General features: G+C 50.3%; 1 protein-coding gene across 1 annotated transcript in view; it reads right to left on the bottom strand.

The window, feature by feature from the left end:
- FARSA (phenylalanyl-tRNA synthetase subunit alpha) overlaps nt 1-7,355 on the bottom strand; it is a 29,772-nt gene extending 22,417 nt beyond the window's left edge. The window contains exons 1-4 of the mRNA XM_060252677.1: nt 7,079-7,355; nt 3,039-3,176; nt 997-1,095; nt 678-796 (exon numbers count right to left, since the gene is read on the bottom strand). Coding sequence (XP_060108660.1) covers nt 678-796; nt 997-1,095; nt 3,039-3,176; nt 7,079-7,264 — 542 coding nt within the window. The 5' untranslated portion in view covers nt 7,265-7,355. The remainder of the gene's footprint in view (nt 1-677; nt 797-996; nt 1,096-3,038; nt 3,177-7,078) is intronic.
- Between the last annotated feature and the right edge of the window lie 17,959 nt (nt 7,356-25,314).

The following is a 25,314-nucleotide window of genomic DNA, read 5'->3' as shown; positions in this document are numbered from 1 at the left end:
TTCCTGACCGTTAGAGCGATTCCTCAGTGGAACAGGCTTCCTCCTTGGGAGGTGGTGGGGTCTCCTTCCTTGGAGGTTTTTAAACAGAGGCCACATGGCCATCTGACAGCAATGAGGATCCTGTGAATTTAGGGGGAGATATTTGTGAGTTTGGAGCGGTTCCTCAGTGGAACAGGCTTCCTCCTCGGGACGTGGTGGGCTCTCCTTCCTTGGAGGTTTTTAAACAGAGGCTAGATGGCCACCTGACAGCAATGAGGGTCCTGTGAATTTAGGGGGAGGTATTTGTGAGTTTAGAGTGGTTCCTCAGTGGAACAGGCTTCCTCCTGGGGAGGTGCTGGGCTCTCCTTCCTTGGAGGTTTTTCAACAGAGGCCACATGGTCATCTGACAGCAATGAAGATTCTGTGAATTTAGGGGTAGGTGTTTGTGAGTTTCCTGCGTTGTGCAGGGGGTTGGACTAGATGACCCTAGAGATCCCTTCCAACTCTATGATTCTATGATTTGTATTTGTTACACCTCACCTAGAGTACTTTCTTTTATCTATTCTAACCCAATTGCTCAGGAATTTCAGGAAGTGCCCCTGAGTTCTTGTAGTGACAGGAGCAAGCGATTTTGCCCTTCTTGGCGGATTCTAGTCCCAGAAACACAGGATGGGGCTGCTGGACTCAGCTGAACTTACACTTCAGCCAGGAGCTTCCGCTTTTTCAGTTCACTCTTGTCTTTCTCCTCCAGACTGTCGGCCTCCCCCTTCTGCACCCGAACAAGTTTTTCCCTCACCACGTCCTGCACGCTCTCCACCTAGAGAAGGAAAAGCGAAGATCTTTCAGGACAGCATCTGGACGCTCTCATCCCAAGCCAACAGGACAAGACGCCACATGGGAACCACCACCCAGATGCTCTCACAGTGCCTTTCCCTACGCATTTTACCGGCTTTAGAACGCAGCAGCCCTTGGGGATAAGAGTGAAAGCAGAGAACCCAAGACAGAAAAGGCACTCACCGCTCGTAAGACGCGAGGTCCTTCCTCGGCACTCTTGTCAAGCTGGATCCACTTGTTGGACATTGCTTTGCTGAACCCAACCTTTCCGCATGGCAGGTTCTGCAAAGAAACCACCGCAAGGTATGCTATCAAACACCACTCTACAGGAGTAACAGTCCGAGAAGGAAAAAGGGAGGAACTTCAACCAAGCTTGACAGCAAATGCAAAAGCTGGAATCAAGGATTCAGATGACCGTAGATTTATACCCCATCCTTCTCTCTGGGTCAGTCTCAGAGCAGCTTACAATCTCTCTTGCCTTCCTTCCTTGCAACAGACATCCTGTGAGGTGGGCAGGGCTGAGACAGCTCTGACAGAAGCTGCCCTTTCAAGGACAGCTATGGCTGGCTCAAGGTGATTCCAGCAGGTGCAAGTGGAGGAGTGGGGAATCAAACCCGGTTCTCCTGGATAAGCGTCCGCACACTTCACTACTGGACCAAACTGGATAACACATAAAGCTGCCTTCTACTAAATCATCGGTCCACTGAGGTCATTATTATCTCCTCAGGCTGGCAGCAGCTCCCCAAGGTCTCAGGCAGAAGTCTTTCATGTCACCGACTGTCATGTGCTTTCTTTTTTGTGTAAATCATTTTTATTATTTTTGCAATATATTGAAAAATATACCTCTATCAAACACCGAAAATAGTCAGCCAATAAATTACAAAATTCCCGCCCCCCCCCCTCACTCCTAATTCATGACCTCCACTGGTATTTAAAATATATAAGAAACAATCTAAAGGTAAAATTTACAATTATAGAATCTGCACTAAAAATTACCACTATCTTAACTCAAGGATAATTATTATAATTTGTCCTCTACTGTCATGTGCTTTGAACTGGAAATGCCGGAGATTGAACTGTGGACCTTCTGCATGCCAAGCAGAGGCTCTGCCAATGAGCCAGGGTCTCAGGTCAAGGTCTTTCCCATCCCCTCCTGCCTGGTCCTTTTAACTGGAGATGCTGAGGATTGAACCTGGGACCTTCTGCATGCCAAGCAGAGGCTCTGCCACTGAGCCAGGGTCTCAGGCCAAGGTCTTTCCCATCGCCTCCTGCCTGGTCCTTTGAACTGGAGATGCCGGGGACTGAACCTGGGACCTTCTGCATGCCAAGCAGGGGCTCTGCCACTGAGCCAGGGTCTCAGGTCAAGGTCTTTCCCATCACCTCCTGCCTGGTCCTTTCTAACTGGAGATGCCAGGGACTGAACCTGGGACCTTCTGCATGCCAAGCAGAGGCTCTGCCACTGAGCTAGGGTCTCAGGTCAAGGTCTTTCCCATCCCCTCCTGCCTGGTCCTTTTAACTGGAGATGCCAGGGATTGAGCCTGGGACCTTCTGCATGCCAAACAGAGGCTCTGCCACTGAGCCAGGGTCTCAGGTCAAGGTCTTTCCCATCACCTCCTGCCTGGTCCTTTGAACTGGAGATGCTAGGGATTGACACTGGGATCTTCTGCATGCCAAGCAGAGGCTCTGCCACTGAGCCAGGGTCTCAGGTCAAGGTCTTTCCCATCACCTCTTGCCTGGTCCTTTGAACTGGAGATGCCGGGGATTGAACCTGGGACCTTCTGCATGCCAAGCAGGGGCTCTGCCACTGAGCCAGGGTCTCAGGTCAAGGTCTTTCCCATCCCCTCCTGCCTGGTCCTTTGAACTGGAGATGCCGGGGATTGAACCTGGGACCTTCTGCATGCCAAGCAGAGGCTCTGCCACTGAGCCAGGGTCTCAGGTCAAGGTCTTTCCCATCCCCTCCTGCCTGGTCCTTTGAACTGGAGATGCTGGGATTGAACCTGGGTGCTTCTGCATGCCAAGCAGAGGCTCTGCCACTGAGCCAGGGTCTCAGGTCAAGGTCCTTCCCATTTCCTCTTGCCTGGTCCTTTGAACTGGAGATGCCGGAGATTGAACCTGGGACTTTCTGCATGCCAAGCAGGGGCTCTGCCACTAAGCCACAGCCCCTCCGCATTCCAGGAGCAGAAGCGCAGTGCTTCAGGTCAGTGAGAGGGGAGAATATGTTTTACCATCAGCTCGCTCTGGACCAAACCCTCAAGGGGGATGCTGTTGAAGACACGGACTTCATGGCTCCCTTCTCGGACAACTTCCTCGCCTTCAGGCGTCAGTTCCCACCTCTTGGATGTCCGCTGTTCAGCCTCGATCACCTAATGAGAGAATATTTACGAGAACAGAAAATGCTTTAAGGAGAGGATGGGAGGGAGGTCACTTGGCAGAGAGAACATCTCAAAGAGAATTGGATAACCAGCAGTCCCATTCACAAGAACCCAAGTAACTTAGAAGTGCATCTATTTTTACTGTTCACCTGACACACCCATCCGCTACTGATTTAATTTCAGAACCAATGGGTTGAAATTCAATCAAAAGAGTTTCCGGCTCAGCATTAGGAAGAACTGCCTGGCTGTTAGAGCGGTTCCTCAGTGGAACAGGCTTCCTCCTTGGGAGGTGGTGGGCTCTTCTTCCTTGGAGGTTTCTAAACAGCGGCTAGATGGCCATCTGACAGCAATGAGGATCCTGTGAATTTACAGGGAGGTGTTTGTGAGTTTAGAGTGGTTCCTCAGTGGAACAGGCTTCCTCCTCGGGAGGTGGTGGACTCTCCTTCCTTGGAGGTTTTTCAACAGAGGCTAGATGGCCATCTGACAGCAATGAGGATCCTGTGAACTTAGGGGGAGGGGTTCATGAGTTTCGAGCAGCTCCTCAGTGGAATAGGCTTCCTCCTCTGGAGGTGGTGGGCTCTCCTTCCTTGGAGGTTTTTCAACAGAGGCTAGATGGCCATCTGACAGCAATGAGGATCCTGTGAACTTAGGGGGAGGGGTTCATGAGTTTCGAGCGGCTCCTCAGTGGAATAGGCTTCCTCCTCTGGAGGTGGTGGGCTCTCCTTCCTTGGAGGTTTTTAAACAGAGGCTAGATGGCCCTCTGACAGCGCTGAAGATCCTGTGAATTTAGGGGGAGGTGTTTGTGAGTTTAGAGTGGTTCCTCAGTGGAACAGGCTTTCTCAGGAGGTGGTGGGCTCTCCTTCCTTGGAGGTTTTTAAACAGAGGCTATATGGCCATCTGACAGCGCTGAAGATCCTGTGAATTTAGGGGGAGGTGTTTGTGAGTTTAGAGTGGTTCCTCAGTGGAACAGGCTTTCTCAGGAGGTGGTGGGCTCTCCTTCCTTGGAGGTTTTAAACAGAGGCTATATGGCCATCTGACAGCGATGAAGATCCTGTGAATTTAGGGGGAAGTGGTTGTGAGTTTTCTGCATTGTGCAGGGGGGTGGACTAGATGACCCTAAATGTCCCTTCCAACTCTATGATTCTATGGTGTAGACAAGAGGCTCCTGCACCATCCCTCCCTATCCCATTTACCTCCTGGGCCAGTGCTCACTGCCATGTTATATTTATGCCCAGACTGGCCCACTTCAGGCAGGAACTCACATCCCCGATTGGTTCACTCAAAACATTCTTTGTGTGCAGTCAACAAGAATATTCCAACTTTCTGTGTTTAGAACGCCCCCCCCCACACACACATTGTAACATTTAAATACACTACACATGCAAAAAAATCTACAAAGTGCTCAGACCTTTGGTCTACCAAGGCCAATAATGTCTGCTCAAACCGGCAGACTCCACTGTTCCGGATGGAGGCATTTGGCATCACCAACTACCTGATCTTTTAAGCCGGTGATACGAAGAATTAAATCCAAGAATTGTGCTCTAACCCAGGGGTGGCTAATGGTAGCTCTCCAGATGTTTTTGCCTACAACTCCCATTAGCCCCACCCATTGGCCATGCTGGCTGGAGCTGATAGGAGTTGTAGGCAAAAAAACATCTGGAGAGCAACCGTTGGCCACCCCTGCTCTATCCTAAACCCTTAAACAAGCTACCTTATACTGAGTCACAGAATCATAGAGTTGGAAGGGACCTCCAGGGTCATCTAGTCCAACCCCCTGCACAATGCAGGAAACTCACAAACACTTCCCCCTAAAGTCAGCCCACTCATCTATCAAGATCAGTGCTGGCTACTTTGATTGGAAGTGGGCCTCCGGGGTCTCAGAGTCTGAGGTGTTTCCCATCACTTACTACCTGATTCTTTTAACTGGAAATGCGAGGATTAGACCCCCCGAAATGCCAAACAGTTGCACCTCCGATGAACTGCAGCCCCTCCCGTGTATTCTCACCTGCAGTTGGAAATCGTCGATTTCAGACACAGGCAGCGTTCCCTCTAAGCTGAGTCAGTGTGAGCTACCTCACCGTTTTTTAGCCTCCGGCTCCCACATTTTTGTCTTAGCTCAAGAGGGGTAGCCCCAGAACAAACTAATCTATGCAGCAGCCAAACTGCTTGCTCACAACTTGAATGCCAGTAGCTCACAAAGTAGAATTTTGGCTCACAGGAGCACTGGACACAGGTTTGGTTCTTTCCTGAAAAACAGAACTGTACATGGGTACATAAGGATCCTTTGAATGCAGCCACATACCAAGAATCTCCCTTCCATTGTCTTTACGCGGCACTCTCGTACACAAGGTGCCCTGCCTGCCAATGCTCTCTGGCCCCACACACAGAGCACCGAGACAGGGTTCAGAAGAGAAGAGTCCAGTGGGGCACCTTTAAGATCAACAAAGTTTTATTCAAGGTATGATCTTTCGTGTGCACGCACACTTCTTCAGATCCACGCAAATGAAGAAAATCATTCAAGCGTTAAGACCCAGGCTGAACAGCAAATCAGCATGTAACATGATGATGTGTAAGACGGCGTGGCCAAACTGTGGCTCGGAGCCACACGTAGCTCTTTTGCACGTATTGTGTGGCTCTTGAAGCCCCTGCTGGACCAATTGGCTGGCTCGGAGAGGGCATTTCTCTCTTTAAATCACTTCTCCAAGCCAAGCCAGCCAGCAGCTTGAAGAATGCTTTTAAAGTTGCTTTTTTCACTTCTCCCTTTCTCCTCTCACCTATTTTCCTTCCCTCGACGTTCATGTCATGTGTCTCTCAAATACTTGACACTTATTATGTCCAGCTCTTACATTAAGTGAATTTGGCCACCCCTGTTTTAAGATAAGTGGGCTGCCAATTCCCAAGTGGGGTCAGGGGATCCTCCGATTGGAGGCCCCCCCCGCTTCAGGGTCATCAGAAAGCGGGGACGGGGAGGGAAATGTCTGCTGGACACTCCATTATTCCCTATGGAGACGGATTCCCATAGGGTATAATGGAGAACTGATCGACAGGTATCTGAGGCTTTGGGGGCCTGTTTTTTTGAGATAGAGGCACCATATTTGCAGCATAGCATCCAGTGCCTCTCCCCAAAATACCCTCCAAGTGTCAAAACAACTGGACCGGGGGGGGGGGTCCAATTCTATGACCCCAAAAGAAGGTCATTGCAAAGGAAGGAAGGCATTTAAAAGGTATGCAGTCCCTTTTAAATCTGCTGCCCAGAACTCCCTTTGGAGTTCAGTGATGTTTGTCACAGCCTTGCTCCTGGCTCCACCCCAATGTCTCCTGGCTCCACCCCCAAAGTCCCCAGATATTTCTTGAATTGGACTTGGCAACCCTATGTGGAGACAAAACATGAATAGCAAGTTAAGAGTACAGAGTCAACAGTTCTTTGAATTTCATTAAGAGGGAACAGCAAAGAAGATAGAGCCAAGCGGGCAGCCGTGTTGGTCTGAAGTAGCAGAACAAAACAGGAGTCAAGTTGCACCTTTAAGCCCAAGGAAGCAATAAGCATGTCAAAACAGATGAATGTTAAGAGAGACCTTCACAACTGTGGAAAGTCAGAGGAGCTGCAAGCGGTCAAGCAGTCAGAGCTGGGCTAAAGGCAGGCAGACCCAGTAGAACCCCCTCCCCAAGTTCTCTGAGCACCCTCGGGCCCATCCTTCAGCCTGGCCTCCCTCGCAGGGTTGTCGTCCGGGCAGAAAAGAGCATCACGTGCTCCGCCCCAAGCGGGATCCCAAAGCGGCTAAGGCTACTGCCCGCCGCCCCGTTGGCTGAGCGAGCGATCAATCCAGCCGAGCCAGCCAATCCGGGACGCGGACTAGGCGTGACCCCGCCCAGGGGGCGTGGCCCGTGCTCACCTCCCCCAGCGCCTGCAGGCTCTTCACCGCCCCGACCAGCACTTGGTGGTCCAGGCCCAGCGCCGCGGCCGCCTCCAGGCTGCACAGGCCCGCTTCGGCCGAGGCTCCCGCCAGATCCAGCCGCTGCAAGAGCAGCTCGGCCGCTGAGCCGGAGTCCGCTGTCTCCGTCGCCATGGTGGGCGACATCTTCCCGGCTGCCTCGGACAGGAGCTTCCGGTGCTGGCGCCGAAACGGAAGTGACGTCTAGCGACGCGCCTGCGACATGACCAGCCTTCTCCCTCCGCTCACAGGTATCCTCGCCCACAGGAAGTGCCGTCGCCCTTCAGACTTCCGGGTTGGAGGTCAGTCAAAGAGGTGTAGGCTGAAATGCTCTCTAGAGAGAGCTCCGGAGTCCAGTGGAAGGTGCGGGGACCGCCATGTGCGGGGCGATGTGCGTGGAAAGAGAAAGGGTGGGCCAAGGAGGCAATGAGGCGCCCTGGCTTGTCTCAGGCTTCACCCTGCGGAATCTAGCTGCGGTTTCCCAGGGTTGCCAACCTCTAGGTAGGCCCTGGAGATCTCCCGGAATTGCAACTGTTCTGTAAATGACAAAAATTGGTTCCTTTCCAGAAAATGTTTGTTTTGGAGCAGGGGTGGCCAAACTGTGGCTCAGGAGCCACATGTGGCTCTTTCATGCATATTGTGTGGCTCTCGAAGCCCCCACTGCCCCATCAGCCAGGCTGGAGAAGGCATTTGTTTCTTTAAATCACTCCTCCAAGCCAAGGCTTGGAGAATACATTTAAAGTTAAAGTTGCTTTCTTTCCACCTCTCTTCCCCTCCCTCAGTCTATTTGCCTTGCCTGCTTGCTTCCTTCCTGTCTTGTGGCTCTCAAACATGTGACATTTATTCCCTGTGGCTCTCACATTAAGCAAGTTTGGCCACCCCTGTTTTGGAGGTTGGGGTGTGTGGTATTCAAGGCTTTGTTCAGCAGGGGGTGTGGCCTAATAAGGGCTTTTTCCACCAAAAAAATATGCCTGGTGCCATTGTACCATACAAATGAAGGAACCTTAGACTGAACCAGACTTTTTTGATCCCTTCCTGAGGCTCTCCAGGGTCTGTTGTGGTGTTTTAAGGGAGAGGGTTCAATGTGGCCAAGTGCAAAGTAATGCACATTGGGGCCAAGTATCCCAGCTGCAAATACAAGTTGATCGGAGTACTGGCAGAGATGACCAAGAGAGAGATCTTGGTGATCGGCTAGACTACCAGAGATCTGGTCGTGAAGAATACGCACTAAATGTCAAGACAGTGTGCGTTTGCAATAAAAAAGGCCAACGTCATGCTGGGAATTATTAGGAAGGGAATTGAAAACAAATCAGCCAGTATCATAATGCCCCTGTATTAGGGTTGCCAAGTCCAATTCAAGAAATATCTGGGGACTTTGGGGGTGGAGCCAAGATCAAGGCTGTGACAAGCATAATTGAACTCCAAAGGGAGTTCTGGCCATCACATTTAAAGGGACGGCACACCTTTTCAATGCCTTCCTTCCATAGGAAATAATGAAGGATAGAGGCACCTTCTTTTGGGGCTCATAAAATTGGACCCCCCGGTCCAATCTTTTTGAAACTTGGGGGGGTATTTTGGGGAGAGGCACTAGATGCTATACAGAAAATTTGGTGCCTCTACCCCCAAAAACAGCCCCCCCAGAGCCCCAGATACCCGTGGATCCATTATTTCCTATGGGAATAAATCTCCATAGGGAATAACAGAGTTCCCAGCAGACATTTCCCTCCCCTCCCCCGCTTTCTGATGACCCTGAAGCGGGGGGAGGGCCTCCAAACCAGGGGATCCCCTGCCCCCACCTGGGGATTGGCAACCCTACCCTGTATAAATCGATGGTGCGGTCTCATTTGGAGTACTGTGTGCAATTCTGGTCACCGCACCTCAAAAAGGATATTATAGCATTGGGAAAAGTCCAGAAAAGGGCAACTAGAATGATTAAAGATTTGGAACACTTTCCCTATGAAGAAAGGTTAAAACGCTTGGGGCTCTTGAGCTTGGAGAAACATCGACTGTGGGGTGACATGATAGAGGTTTACAAGATTATGCATGGGATGGAGAAAGTAGAGAAAGAAGTATTTTTCTCCTTTTCTCACTATACAAGAACTCGTGGGCATTCAATGAAATTGCTGAGCAGTCAGGTTAAAATGGATAAAAGGAAGTACTTAAGAACATAAGAGAAGCCATGTTGGATCAGGCCAATGGCCCGTCCAGTCCAACACTCTGTAGCACACAGTGGCCAAAATTGATACCGAGTCTCCCACTCGGTATCAGCTCTGCAGCATATGATGTCCTGCTTTGCAGAGGCTGCCAAGCTATTCGGCCTAGAAGTTAGTCTGAAGAAGACAGAAGTTCTCCACCAGCCTGCACCCCAGGAAGATTATCACCCTCCCTGCATCACTGTGGGTGAATCAGTTCTGAAAACAGTCCAAAAGTTCAGCTACCTGGGGTGCATCATCTCCTCAGATGCCAAGATCGATAAGGAGATTGACAACAGGCTGGCAAAGGCAAACCGTGCATTTGGCCGACTGCACAAAAGAGTGTGGAGCAACAAGCATCTGAAAAAAGGCACAAAGATCAATGTTTACAAAGCGGTTGTGATGACAACCCTCATCTACGGCTCCGAATCATGGGTTTTATACCGTCATCACCTGCGACTCCTCGAGCGCTTTCATCAGCGCTGCCTTCGCACCATCCTCAACATCCACTGGAGTGACTTTGTGACCAACACTGAAGTTCTCAAGCAGGCGGAGGTTACCAGTATCGAGGCACTGCTGCTGAAGACGCAGCTGCGCTGGGCAGGGCATATTTCTAGGATGGGAAACCACCGCCTTCCCAAGATTGCCCTGTATGGCGAACTCTCTACCGGCCATCGAAATAGAGGGGCACCAAAGAAGAGGTACAAGGACTCCTTGAAGAAATCCCTTAGCACCTGTCGCATCAACCATCACCAGTGGTCTGACCTAGCCTCAGATCGCAAAGCATGGAGACACACCATCCACCAGGCTGTCTCTTCCTTTGAGAACGCACGCATAGCTGGTCTTGAGGACAAAAGGAGATTGAGGAAGAATCGCACTGCTACAGCACCAATCCTAAACCAGACTTTTCCCTGCAGCCACTGTGGCCGGACCTGCCTGTCCCGCATTGGTCTTGTCAGCCACCAGCGAGCCTGCAGCAGACGTGGACTATTGCACCCTTCTTAAATCTTCGTTCGCGAAGCCAAGCCGAGATATATATATATATATATATATATATATATATATATATATATATATATATATATACACACACACACACACACACACACACACACACACACTGTGGCTAATAGCCACTGATGGACCTCTGCTCCATATTTTTATCTAACCCCCTCTTGAAGCTGGCTATGCTTGTAGCCGTCACCACCTCCTGTGGCAGTACTTCTTCACCCAAAGGGTGATTAACATGTGGAATTCACTGCCACAGGAGGTGGCAGCGGCTACAAGCATAGCCAGCTTCAAGAGGTCCATCAGTGTATATATGTATATGTGTGTAAATATATATATATATATACACACACACACACACATATATTGGCCACTGTGTGACACAGAGTGTTGGACTGGATGGGCCATTGGCATCACTGCCCCAGACATAAGAGAAGCTATGCTGGATCAGGTCAATGGCCCCTCCAGCCCAACATTCTATGTCACACAGTGTCCAAAAAACCCCAGGTACCATCAGAAGGTCCATCAGTGGGGCCAGGACACTAGAAGCCCTCCCACTGTGCCCCCCCCCCCAAGAATACAGAGCATCACGCTGTGGCTAAGAGCCACTGATGGACCTCTGATCCATATGCTTATCCAATCCTCTTTTGAAGCTGTCTATGCTTGTAGCCGCTGCCACCTCCTGTGGCGGTGAATTCCACGTTAATCACCCTTTGGGTGAAGAAATACTTCCTTTTATCCGTTCTAACCCGACTGCTCAGCAATTTAATCGACTGCCCATGAGTTCTTGTATTGTGAGAAAGGGAGAAAAGCACTTCTTCCTCTACTTTCTCCATCCCATGCATAATCTTGTCAACCTCTCTCATGTCACCCGCAGTCGACGTTTCTCCAAGCTAAAGAGCCCCAAGAGTTTTAACCTTTCTTCATAGGGAAAGTATTCCAACCCTTTAATTATTCCAATTGCCCTTATCTGCACTTTTTCCAGTGCTAAAATATCTTTTTGGAGGTGCGGTGGCCAGAATTGTACACAGTTTTCCAAATTTTCATTTCTGTAATAGTATGCTCAGGTTCCCCCACTAGCATGTGGTGACCAATGTTCCCTCTTAAGCTGCAGAGACCTGTGAGCAAAAATTCCACTTTGTGAGCTACTGGCATTAAAGCTGTGAGCTCCTGCATAAATGAGTGTGCTCTGGGGTCATCCTTCCTGAGCTAAGACAAAAACGTGTGAGCTGGAGGCTCAAAATCTGTGAGCAAGTTCACGCTGACTCAGCCTAGAGGGAACACTGGTTGTGACTGGTGTCCATGTACAGACCAACAAGTTTGTCTGATCAGGTTTGTGCTAGTCATTGCTGTGTTCATAGAGCGGCATGTGGACGGCGGGTGGAGGAAGACCCTCTCTGCAACTATTTCACGCCAGTCATCACTTTATGCATTCTGTCTTTTCCCAAGATGGAGATTTCTCAAGACTTGCCTATCAAAGCTTTTGGGTTGTGTAACCCTACGGGAGGGGGTAGAGAAAGCCTGCCACTTTCACCTCTTGCATTGGGGAAGTGTGGGAGAAGGGAGGGCTCCATGGCCCCTACCCCTAGCAATTGCACTGTTAAGTCTTTCCTGCTTCTGCCTGTCTTCTGTGGCACGCCTCCATGGAGCAAAGATATCTCTTTTCAAACAACTTTACCTGTGTTTATGTTGGAGATGGCACAGGTGAAATGCATGTAACCTGCATGCCAAGCAGAGGCTCTGCCACTGAGCCAGGGTCTCAGGTCAAGGTCTTTCCCATCCCCTCCTGCCTGGTCCTTTCAACTGGAGATGCCGGGGACTGAACCTGGGACCTTCTGCATGCCAAGCAGAGGCTCTGCCAATGAGCCAGGGTCTTAGGTCAAGGTCTTTCCCATCCCCTCCTGCCTGGTCCTTTTAACTGGAGATGCGGGGACTGAACCTGGGGCCTTCTGCATGCCAAGCAGAGGCTCTGCCACTGAGCCAGGGTCTCAGGTCAAGGTCTTTCCCATCCCCTCCTGCCTGGTCCTTTCAACTGGAGATGCCGGGGACTGAACCTGGGACCTTCTGCATGCCAAGCAGAGGCTCTGCTAATGAGCCAGGGTCTTAGGTCAAGGTCTTTCCCATCCCCTCCTGCCTGGTCCTTTTAACTGGAGATGCCGGGGACTGAACCTGGGACCTTCTGCATGCCAAGCAGAGGCTCTGCCACTGAGCCAGGTCTCAGGTCTCACCTCCTGCCTGGTCCTTTTACCTGGAGATGCTGGGGATTGAACCTGGGACCTTCTGCATGCCAAGCAGAGGCTCTGCCACTGAGCCAATTCCTCCCCAAACACAAAAAACCACCTTCTACTGAAACGTGCCTTTTTGGTCCTACCCAGATCAGTCTTGTCTGCTCAGCCTGACAGCCGCTCTCTCCAGGGTCTCAGGTCAAGGTCTTTCCCATCACCTCCTGCCTGGTCTTTTTAACTGGAGATGCCAGGGACTGAACCTGGGACCTTCTGCATGCCAAGCAGAGGCTCTGCCACTGAGCCAATTCCTCCCCAAACACACAAAAACACCTTCTACTGAAACATGCCTTTTTGGTCCTACCCAGATCAGTCTTGTCTGCTCAGACTGACAGCCGCTCACTCCAGGGTCTCAGGTCAAGGTCTTTCCCATCCCCTCCTGCCTGGTCCTTCTAACTGGAGATGCCGGGGACTGAACTTGGGACTTTCTGCATGCCAAGCAGAGGCTCTGCCACTGAGCCACCAGGGCCACTCTCCTTTGCCTGTGATTTCACCAAGAAATGCTGTAACACCTAAGCAAGGGGAATGACGTGGAGCTTGCTCAGTGGGCCTATTCTGGAGCTTGCTCATTCCTCTGTGTGTGTGTGTAACCTTTAAAAGCCTTGAGGCGATCAGTTCCTCTTGCTTCCAAGAGACGCTCAGCTGTGCCGCTTGGCTGGCACCTGTGAAAATCACAAAACTGCTCCTCTGTCTGTAGAAAAGAGCAAAAGCACCTTTTATGTAGAGGTCTGTGGTGTATGTGATTTGTGCAGTTCCACTTGAGTTCCTGCCTGATTCATCGGAGTCAGTAAGGCGAAGCTTAGGGATTTAGGAACAGTGGGCAGTACGATCCAGATCCTTGCTGCCCTGCTCCAATCACAAGCCCCCAACTGGAGAGCCAGTTTGGTGTAGTGGTTAAGCGTGTGGACTCTTATCTGGGAGAACCGGGTTTGATTCCCCTCTCCTCCACTTGCACCTGCTGGCATGGCCTTGGGTCAGCCATAGCTCTGGCAGGGGTTGTCCTTGAAAGGGCAGCTGCTGTGAGAGCCCTCTCAGCCCCACCCACCTCACAGGATGTCTGTTGTGGGACAGGAAGGGAAAGGAGATTGTAGGCCACTCTGAGACTCTGTCCTTGAAAGGGCAGCTGATGTGAGAGCCCTCTCAACCCCACCCACCTCACAGGGTGTCTGTTGTGGGGGAGGAAGGGAAAGGAGATTGTGAGCCACTCTGAGACTCTTCGGAGTGGAGGGCGGGATATAAATCCAATATCTTCATCTACCTCACAGGGTGTCTGTTGTCGGGGAGGAAGGGAAAGGAGATTGTGAGCCGCTCTGAGACTCTTCGGAGTGGAGGGAGGATATAAATCCAATATCTTCATCTACCTCACAGGGTGTCTGTTGTGGGGGAGGAGGGGAAAGGAGATTGTGAGCCGCTCTGAGACTCTTCGGAGTGGAGGGAGGATATAAATCCAATATCTTCATCTACCTCACAGGGTGTCTGTTGTCGGGGAGGAAGGGAAAGGAGATTGTGAGCCACTCTGAGACTCTTCGGAGTGGAGGGCGGGATATAAATCCAATATCTTCATCTACCTCACAGGGTGTCTGTTGTGGGGGAGGAGGGGAAAGGAGATTGTGAGCCGCTCTGAGACTCTTCGGAGTGGAGGGCGGGGTATAAATCCAATATCTTCATCTACCTCACAGGGTGTCTGTTGTGCGGGAGGAAGGTAAAGGAGATTGTGAGCCGCTCTGAGACTCTTCGGAGTGGAGGGCGGGATATAAATCCAATATCTTCATCTACCTCTCAGGGGGTCTGTTGTGGGGGAGGAAGGGAAAGGAGATTGTGAGCCGCTCTGAGACTCTTCAGAGTGGAGGGCGGGATATAAATCCAATATCTTCATCTGCCTCACAGGGTGTTTGTTGTGGGGGAGGAAGGTAAAGGAGATTGTGAGCCGCTCTGAGACTCTTCGGAGTGGAGGGTGGGATATAAATCCAATATCTTCATCTACCTCACAGGGTGTCTGTTGTGCGGGAGGAAGGGAAAGGAGATTGTGAGCCGCTCTGAGACTCTTTGGAGTGGAGGGCGGGATATAAATCCAATATCTTCATCTACCTCACAGGGTGTCTGTTGTGGAGGGGGGGAAGGTAAAGGAGATTGTGAGCCGCTCTGAGACTCTTCGGAGTGGAGGGAGGATATAAATCCAATATCTTCATCTACCTCACAGGGTGTCTGTTGTGGGGGAGGAAGGGAAAGGAGATTGTGAGCCGCTCTGAGACTCTTCGGAGTGGAGGGCGGGATATAAATCCAATATCTTCATCTACCTCACAGGGGGTCTGTTGTGGGGGGTTGGGGGAGAAGGTAAAGGAGATTGTGAGCCGCTCTGAGACTCTTCTGAGTGGAGGGCGGATATAAATCCAATATCTTCATCTACCTCACAGGGTATTTGTTGTGGGGGAGGAAGGGAAAGGAGATTGTGAGCCGCTCTGAGACTCTTTGGAGTGGAGGGCGGGATATAAATCCAATATCTTCATCTACCTCTCAGGGTGTCTGTTGTGGGGGAGGAAGGGAAAGGAGATTGTGAGCCACTCTGAGACTCTTCGGAGTGGAGGGCGGGATATAAATCCAATATCTTCTTCTTCTTCTACTGGTTTGAATGGCCCAATGGCACGCTAGCGGCGGAACCCAGGGTTGTATAAAGTTGGCTCTGCTGGCCCCAGGTCTCAATCTTGTTCTTGCCTATAATAAAGCGAACTGTTATCACTCCTCAGTGCCTTGTTCCTGCATTGAGCCCACTGTTTTATAGGGTCATTTTGTAGAGAAAGAGGTGCTGGAGCTCATTAGCACAACTCCTTTGCATATGCCACCCCCCCCCCCGACATCACCGGAAGGTGGACTAAATGATACCAGCTCAGCATCTACCTTAAAATGCTTCTGGAGTTATAATGGTCATAATCAAACCTTACTCCCATCGTACTTTTAAAAATACTTTCTCCTCTGTGGTCCCAGTGGCATGAGGAAGATTTTCCATCTCTCTGCTTTATAGGTTTTGGTTATTCTCCCAATCTCGTGGGGAAAATATTAGAAAGTTTGTCAAATCTCAGAGTTGAGCAAAACTCTCACAGGGGGATTGAACAATGGAGCCCAGAAGCAAGTATTGCGGAAGGGGGCGGGATGTCAGAAAGGAAAAGCACAATAAGATTTAGAGGCACCAGAGTTCCACTCCTGTGAGCTCCTGCCCAAAACCAGGCTTGCTTTTAAGCCTAACCAGATTTATGGCAGGCAGGGTAGCAGCTTCCAGGAAAAGAGCCCCGTGGCGCAGAGCGGTAAAGCTGCAGTACTGCAGTCTGAGCTCTCTGCTCACGATCTGAGTTCGATCCCGGCGGAAGCTGGGTTTTCAGGTAGCTGGCTCCAGGTTGACTCAGCCTCCCATCCTTCCGAGGGCGGTCAAATGAGGACCCAGTTTGCTGGGGGGGGGGCGGAATGTACAGGACTGGGGAAGGCAATGGCAAACCACCCCGTAAAAAGTCTGCTGTGAAAATGTTGTGAAAGCAACGTCACCCCAGAGTTGGAAACGACTGGTGCTTGCACAGGGGACTACCTTGACTTTTTTAGGAGCTTCCGGGAGTCGCTGCTCACAAAGAAGAAGTGAGAGGTTACTGACGGAAGGGTGGCTCCTCTCCTGACACAAATGGTGTTTGCTTTTCAGTTGCTCCTCAAGTTCTTTTCTGGTTTTACAAACAGACTAACATGGCTGCCCGTCTTGGTCGGCTCCCTGGTCCTTAGTCTGGAGCAGTGGCAACACAAAGACTGACTAATAAGTGCAGAGATAGATAAATATCCTGGGCACCTGAGGGAAATGGTTTCCAAAAGGGAACTGGGTGGTGGTGGTGGTGGTGGTGGTGTATGCATCCTGAAGTCAGAGCCAGATAGGGTTGCCAGCCTCCAGGTAGTTGACTGGAGAAAGCCCCAGAAGGGTTCTGTGATGACCAGCCTCACCATGAGAAAACGCCTAGAAAACAATTAGAAATATTTATAAATCCTGTCAACTGTGACTTGGTCCTTTGCAAAAATGGTGGAATCTTGCCACGCTCGGACAATTGGTGAAAAACTAGTTACAGCTTATAGTGAAAAGAGGGAAGATGAAAGTACTACCTCGTCGCTGTGTTTCAAGACTACTACATACAAGATATATTGAAGGTATTTTGGACACACTGAAGCTGTTATCATCATGGGTTTTCCTCAGGAATGAGACGAGGATTCCTTTGGATTCCGTTGGAACCGAGGATTCCTTTGAAGTGGAAGGACTTTTTTGGAAACACTTCAGGACTGTATCTTTAACTTACTCTTTTATGTCCTTCTGTTGCACTTAATATGGGTGTTTTGTATGTCAGGATATGATAACTGAAATGTTTTGTATGTGAATAGGATTTATAAATATTTCTAATTGGGGCTTCTGCAGTCCTCTCTCTGCTGTGATTCTCGGTTTGTTTTGCACAGCCTCCAAGGGGGCCTGGGGATCTCCCGCTATTACAACCGATCTCCAGCTGGCAGAGATCAGCTCCCCTGGAGAAAAGTGCTGCTTTGGAGGGCGGACTCTAGGGCAGGGGTGGCCAACGGTAGCTCTCCAGAAGTTTTTTGCCTACAACTCCCATCAGCCCCAGCCAGCATGGCCAATGACTGGGGCTGATGGGAGTTGTAGGCAAAAAAAAACATCTGTAGAACTACCATTGGCCACCCCTGCTCCAGGGCAATTGGGCTCTGCTGAGGCTCCTCCCCTCCCCAAACTCCGCCCTTTCCTGGATCCACCCCCAAGTCTCCAGGATTTCCCAACACAGACCTGGTAACCCTAGAGCCAAATCAGGGTTGGGGGAGATAAACTCCCATCGCCTTCTGGGTTCGCCCGATGGCCAGTGTGCCTTGAACCAAGAACCAGCATGTCCTGGAGCAGAATACGTCCTCAGTTGTGGGAGAGCGAAGGTTACGGGACTTTGGAAGAACACAGCCTATTCCTGTACAGATGGTGCCTTCCTTGCACACAAGGAAATCTTTCCAGTTTGCTTCCCAGAATCCAATGGCAGAAAACGACCGGAGGGTTCCTGTAATGCAACAGCCACATGCCTGTAAATGGGTGGCCTTTGGGTATCATTCCCGAGGACTGGGCATACTTGTGCAGCAGGCTGTTCCCTCCGGCTCATGCACCCACGTGTCCCCGTCTGTCTGTGTTGAGGTGGGGAGAACAGCAAGACCAGCGTGCTCTGGGCCGAGCTGGCTGGCTGTGCGCTCGACCCATGCGGGGCAGGACGTCTCGCAGGCCATCAGGGTGGTGGAGCAGAGCCAGCGGGAACGGCGACCTCTGCACACTGCAAAAGAGCCTGGGGGAATGCCTAGTGGCTTCTGTGTTCGTTCTTTCGGAAGGTTTCTTGTGCTGCCTCTCCCCAGAGACCTGCATGAGGTGGGTGGCAGAGAGAAACAGACAGTAAAAGCATCGTGAAAAAGCAACACCGCCTGAGACTATAGGTAGGGTTGCCAGGTCCAACTTGCAGAAATCTCTGGGACTTTGGGGGTGGAGGCAGGAGCAAGGGTGTGACAATCATGATCGAACTCCAAAGTGAGTTCTAGCCATCACATTTAAAAGGACTGCGCACCTTTTAAATGCCTTGCCTCCATTGGAAATAATGAAGGATGCAGGGTACCTTCTTTGGGGGCTCATAGAATTGGACCTCTTGGTCCAATCTTTTTGAAACTTGGAGGGTTTTTTCAGGAGAGGCACTGGATGCTATGCTGAAAATTTGGTGCCTCTACTTCAAAATACAGTCCCCCCAGAGCCCCAGATACCTGCAGATCAATTCTTCATTATACCCTATGGAGATTGGTCTCTGTAGGGAATAATGAAGTGTGCAGCAGGTATCCCCCCCCCCCCAAACCAGCTTTCTGATGACCTTGAAATGAGGGGAGGGCTCCAAACTGGGGGATCCCCTGCCTCCTCAATCAGTATTCTGGAAAGGCTGCTGATGCGGCAGATGGGCCCCGCTAATGATCCTAGCTTTCATACTGTTGTCACAACCTGCCCTCCAGCAGAGCAGCTCGATCCATTCTTGGTGTGGGTGTACAAATGTGGTCTGTTGCCTGCCACAACAAGACAATTGATCAGCAGCAAGTCACTCTTACAGCCCCGTGGCGCAGAGTGGTAAAGCTGCAGTACTGCAGTCGGAGCCTTTGCTCACGACCTGAGTTCAATCCCAGCGGAAGCTGGTTCAGGTAGCCGGCTTAGGTTGACTCAGCCTTCCCTCCTTCCGTGGTCAGTGAAATGAGTCCCAGCTTGCTGGGGGGAAAGCGTAGATGACTGGGGAAGGCAGTGGCAAAACCACCCCGTAAAAAGTCTGCCATGAAAATGTTGTGAAAGCAACGTCACCCCTGAGTCAAAAACGACTGGTGCTTGCACAGGGGACTGCCTTGACCTTTTAAGTCACTCTTGGATTTCATAAGAAAAGCTGAGCGCAGAAGAATAGATGTTTTTGATCTGTGGTGCTAGAGAAGAATGGACTGCAAGAAGATCCAATCGGTCAGTCCTAAGGGAAATCCACCCAGACTGTTCCCTGGAAGGTCAGATGCTGAAGCTCAAATCCTTTGGCCACCCAATGAGAAGGGAGCACTCCCTGGAGAAGACCCTGATGCTGGGAAAGACAAAAGGCCAAAGAAGAAGGGGGCGGCAAAAGATGAGATGGCTGGACAGCATTACTGATATAACAAACATGAATTTGAGCAGTCTTCGGAGGATGGTGGAAGACAGGAGGGCCTGGCGTGACTTGGTCCAGGGGGTCGCAAAGAGTCGGACTTGACTGTGCGACTGAACAACAACAACATCAAAGGGAGCTTTGACTCCTGGAAGCTCCTACTCCCTGCCCCCCCCCCCAAAAACCTGGTTGGTTTCTCAGGTGCTCCTGGGACTCACACGTAGTTCTTCCCCTGCAGACCAGCCCAGGTCTCCCCCCCAAAAAGCTATGTTGATCTCTTTAAAGAGTTTGTGCATTTAAAAACCAGTCTTCCGGGGCAGCTCCTCCCATTCTTTTGGGTCCAAGTCCTACATCCAGCTGTGGTTGCCAAACTGCAGGTTGCACCTGGAGTTCCCCCTCTATTACAATTGAGAGCCAGTTCGGTGTAGTGCTTGAGGGCACAGGCTCTTATCTGGGAGAACCGGGTTTGATTCCCCACTCCTCCACTTGCACCTGCTGATGTGACTTTGGGTCAGCCACAAGTTCTCTCGAGGCTGTTCTGATCAGGAGCAATTTCTGTCAGAGCTCCCTCACCCCCACCACCTCACAGGTGTTTCTATTGTGGGGAGGGGAAGGGAAAGGAGATTGTAAACTGCTCTGAGACTGAGATCAGAGTATAGGGCATGGTATTAATCTAGTATCATCATCATCTGGGTAGGCATGGGGGGGGGATCACTTGTTACTTCCCTTGGGAAGGGCATAGAATCCCAGAACTTTGGAAGGAACCTCTAGGTCATCTAGTCCAGCCCCCTGCACAATGCAGGAAACTCACAAGCACCTCCCCCTAAATTCACAGGCTCTTCATTGCTGTCAGATGGCCATCTAGCCTCTGTTGAGAAACCTCCAAGGAAGGAGAGCCCACCACCTCCTGAGGAGGAAGCCTGTTCCACTGAGGAACTGCCTCTAAACTCACAAACACCTCCCCCTAAATCCACAGGATCTTCATTGCTGTCAGGTGGCCATCTAGCCTCTGCTTCAAAAGCCCCAATGAAGGAGAGCCCACCACCTCCTGAAGAATCATAGAACCAAAGAGTTGGAAGGACCACTAGGTCATCTAGTCCAACCCCTTGCACAATGCAGGAAACTCACAAATACCTCCCCTAAATTCACAGGATCCTCATTGCTGTCAGATGGCCATCTAGCCTCTGTTTAAAAACCTCCAAGGAAGGAGAGCCCACCACCTCCCAAGGAGGAAGCCTGTTCACTGAGGAACTGCTCTAATGGTCAGGAAATCATAGACTCCTAGAGTTGGAAGGAACCTCTGGGGTCATCTAGTCCAGCCCCCTGCACAATGCAGAAACTCACAAACCCCTCCCCCTAAATTCACAGGATCTTCATTGCATCCAACTGACTTCCACTCATTGCTGTCAGGTTTTGTGTAGCTTTGCAACATGCTTTTGAAGAACATGATTTCAAATACTACTTCAAAACCGCTAGGTCGAATGTGGTAGCCGATTGGTAATTGGGGCTGGCCAGATCATACGGACAGTTTAGCAACAATTCTCTGTCATTTTGTTCCCTAACTTGGTTGAATGTTTAAAGAGCTGGTCTTGTTCAGTGGAGAGAGTGTCGCAGCAGCACCCTATTTCTTCCTCCACGACCAGATCTCACCCTGCCTGCAACAGCACAGACAAATTCATTTAAATTTTACTTCCTTTCTGTTCCACTTCTCTCCGCAACAGTACCCAAGGTGGATTAGAAACCAAAGTGAACAATGAACAATAACATAAATCACAACACTGTCGACTGCTACTAACAACGCCAATGGGTAGCAAAGCTTGTTAAAGCCATCAAAGCATGAGCCCCCCCACTGGGCATCTGTCTGGAGCAGCAGAGGCAAGAAATAGAAAGGGGGGGAGAACCTGTAACCTTCTCTCTTTGCTCCCCCCCACTCCATGTCAGCCTGAAGCCAGAAAAGGGCAACTAGAATGATTAAAGGTTTGGGACACTTTCCCTATGAAGAAAGGTTGAAACGCTTGGGCTCTTTAGCTTGGAGAAGCGTTGACTGCGAGGTGACAGGACAGAGGTTGACAAGATTCTGCATGGGATGGAGAAAGTAGAGAAAGAAGTACTTTTCTCCCTTTCTCACAATACAAGAACTCGTGGGCATTCGATGAAATTGCTGAGCAGACAGGTTAAAACGGATAAAAGGAAGTACTTCTTCACCCAAAGGGTGATTAACATGTGGAATTCACTGCACAGGAGGTGGTGGCGGCTACAGGCAGGCCTCAGATTCAGTGGGAGCTCACAGGGGCACAGCTCTTGAAACCTTTCTGAGAGTTCCACCTCCTCCTGAGAGTTCCACCTCCTTGTCCATTGAATAGTATGTGCAGCTGCATAACAATCCCTGGATGAGCTCCACCACCTATTTTTCTACAAAACAACCCCTGGCTACAGGCATAGACAGCTTCAAGAGGGGAATGGATAAGCATCTGTAGCAGAGGTCCATCAGTGACTTTTAGCCACAGTGTATTGTTGGAGCTATCTGGGGCAGTGATGCTCTGTATTCTTGGTGTTTGGGGGGGCCACAGTGGGAGGGCTTCTAGTGTCTTCACCCAACTGGTGGACCTTCTGACGGCACCTGGGTTTTTTGCCCACTGTGTGACACAGAGTGTTGGACTGGATGGGCCATTGGCCTGATCCAACAGGGCTTCTCTTATGTGACACAGGAGTGTTGGACTGGAGGGCCGTTGGCCTGATCCAACCAGGGCTTCTCTTATGTGACACAGAGTGTTGGACTGGAGGGGCCATTGGCCTGATCCAACAGGGCTTCTCTTATGTTCTTCTGTGACACAGAGTGTTGGACTGGATGGGCTGTTGGCCTGATCCAACATGGCTCCTCTTATGTTCTTCTGTGACACAGAGTGTTGCACTGGAGGGGCCGTTGGCCTGATCAACATGGCTTCTCTTATGTTCTTCTGAGACACAGAATGTTGGACTGGATGGGCCATTCCTTGACAATGGAGGCCCAGATAGCAGCCACTGCAAATCCGCCTTTTCCATCTCAGGAGGGCGAGGCAGTTGGCCCCCTTCCTGGAGCGTGGCGACCTGGCAACAGTGATCCATGCAACGGTCACCTCAAGGTTGGACTACTGTAATGCCTTCTACATGGGGCTGCCCCTGTACCGAACTCTGAACTGCAGTAGTGCAGAATGCAGCAGGCAGGCTGCTAGTGGACTACCTCGGTGGGAACATGTGCAGCCTAGGCTGCGGGAACTGAACTGGCTGCCAATTGTGTACCAAGTTCGTTACAAGTGCTGGTTATTACCTTTAAAGCCCTATATGGCTGAGGACCTGCCTACCTAAGGGACCGTCTCTCTCCATATGTTCCTCAGAGAGCACTGAGATGTAGTTCACAAAACCTTCAGAAAAACCCTGGGCCAAGGGAGGCCAAGCTAAAAACAACAAGGGAGCAGGCCTTTTCGATAATGGCTCCCCAGTGGTGGAACCAGCTGCCAGAAGAGGTGCACGCCCTGCGGGATCTTAACCAGTTCCGTAGGGTTTGTAAAACCGCCCTCTTCCAACTTGCCTTCTAAGGTGGAATCTTGGCAATGATACCCAGCCATTTTTATATATGTACTGAAACTGTAGCACCATTAATTTATATCGGTTTTAAATTATTTACTTAACTTAAATTTACGAATTTGTATTTAACTGTATTTTATTGTATTAATTGTTATATCATGGTATATGTATCATGTCTTGTAAGCCGCCCTGAGCCTGCCTTGGCGGGGAGGGAGGGATATAAATAAAAAATTATTATTATTATTTATTATTATCCAACATGGCTTCTCTTGTGTTCTTTGGGTTTGATTGGCAGTTTTTGCTGCTTTGCTCTCGCTTGCTGTCTTTTGGATTATAGGGTTGTTTTAGGTCTTTTCATAGGATCCCCCCCCCCCCCCCAATCTGTTTCTATTTGGTCGTGTTCAGTCGTCTTTGGATATTTTAAAAAATAAATTTCAACTTTAATATTAGAGCAATATGAACAACGTGTGGTAACTGTTTGCCTTCCTTTAATAACTTACCTAACGGATCAGAAGATTGTACCTGGCAACTTATTTTATTAAAAAAAAACTGATTTATTTTTTATTCTTTTCTTTGGATTTTAAGGAGTCAAAATATACCAACGCAAAATGAAAGGGGTTCTTTTACACAGCAGTGGAAAGTATGAGCCCCACTCCTCAAAGTCCTCGTCTGGGTATCCTCTTCCACACAGCTGTTGCCTTCTGGGGGGTGGGGCTGCTCGGGAGGTCTTTAATAGCACTGCAGAAAGGCAGGGGCGGAAGAGGGGGGAGTATGGCAGGTGCAGGTTGTCACGCAGGTGGGAGAGACAAGCAGCACCTGCTGAAACCTCCATTTCTGCACAACTCTGAGAGGGACAAAAATCTGTATCTAATTTTGTACTGGGCAGCAGGAAGAAGAAGAAGAAAAAGAAGAGGAAGAAGAACATAAGAGAAGCCATGTTGGATCAGGCCAATGGCCCATGTAGTCCAACACTCTGTGTCACACAGTGGCCAGAAAAACCCTCAAGTGCCATCAGGAGGTTCACAAGTGGGTCTAGAAGCCCTTCGACTTTGCCCCCGCCCCAAGCACCAAGAATACAAAGCATCACTGCCCCAGACAGTTCCAACAATATGCTGTCACTAATAGCCACTGATGGACCTCTGCTCCATATTTTTATCCAATCCCCTCTTGAAGCTGGCTATGCTTGTAGCTGCCACTACCTCCTGTGGCATTGACTTTGTGGAGTAGAATAGCATGTATGAATGAACAGTGTCCTATTTATGAGTCCCTAGCTCATTCGCCTGACGAAGCTTGCGTGAAACGGCTTTTTACCGCCAGCAATCCGTTGTCAGAACAGGTGGGGACACCAGAGATCATCTATGAACATCCACGAGAACTTTTAGAAGGGAGTGGCTCTCCGCTGCAAAGACTGTACACCTTGTGTGATGTGAAAGACTATGTATGAAGAGTTTTGAGCTACTCCCCAAGTACAGGGGTTTCAGTTTTCGAGTCAATGTCTTTGCAAATATTGAGCTGTTCGTTGTTCACCCTCTTCTTCTTCCTCCCCTGCCCAGCCCCACCTTCCTCCTGGGCATTCAGTAGCCAGGCATGCCGTTGTCCATTGTTCTCTTCTGCTAGGGCCATAGCAGCCATTGCAGTGTCCACCTCCTTGCATTGATCAGAGCAGGACGTTGACCAGAGCAGGGTCCTTTGCTGGTATTTTGCCCTCCAGCGCCCTGAAACTGGAGCAGCCCCCATTTCCACACAGCCATGGAAGGCTCGTTCGGTTTAGGGACTGTGGGCTGTGCTACTGTATCTAGGTCACCCTGTCTGCTGCTGCAAGAGAAATGAAAGCAGGTTTTGGCTAAACATGAGGAAGAACTTCCTGACCGTTAGAGCGGCTCCTCAGTGCAACAGGCTTCCTCCTCAGGAGGTGGTGGGCTCTCCTTCCCTGGAGGTTATTCAACAGAGGCTGGATGGCCCTCTGACAGCCATGCAGATCCTGTGAATTTAGGGGGAGGGATTTGTGAGTTTAAAGCGGTTCTTCAGTGGAACAGGCTTCCTCCTCGGGAGGTGGTGGGCTCTCCTTCCTTGGAGGTTTTCCGACTGAGGCTAGATGGCCATCTGACAGCAATGAGGATCCTGTGAATTTAGTGGGAGGGATTTGTGAGTTTAGAGCGATTCCTCAGTGGAACAGGCTTCCTCCTTGGGAGGTGGTGGGCTCTCCTTCCCTGGAGGTTATTCAACAGAGGCTGGATGGCCCTCTGACAGCCATGCAGATCCTGTGAATTTAGGGGGAGGGGTTTGTGAGGTTAGAGCGGTTCCTCAGTGGGACAGGCTTCCTCCTTGGGAGGTGGTGGGCTCTCCTTCCTTGGAGGTTTTTCAACAGAGGCTAGATGGCCATCTGACAGCAATGAGGATCCTGTGAATTTAGGGGTAGGTGTTTGTGAGTTTCCTGCATT

Source organism: Heteronotia binoei, chromosome 13, assembly GCF_032191835.1.
Source record: "Heteronotia binoei isolate CCM8104 ecotype False Entrance Well chromosome 13, APGP_CSIRO_Hbin_v1, whole genome shotgun sequence".
NCBI classification, from domain to species: Eukaryota; Metazoa; Chordata; class Lepidosauria; order Squamata; family Gekkonidae; genus Heteronotia; species Heteronotia binoei.
This window is presented reverse-complemented; position numbering and strand designations above follow the sequence as displayed.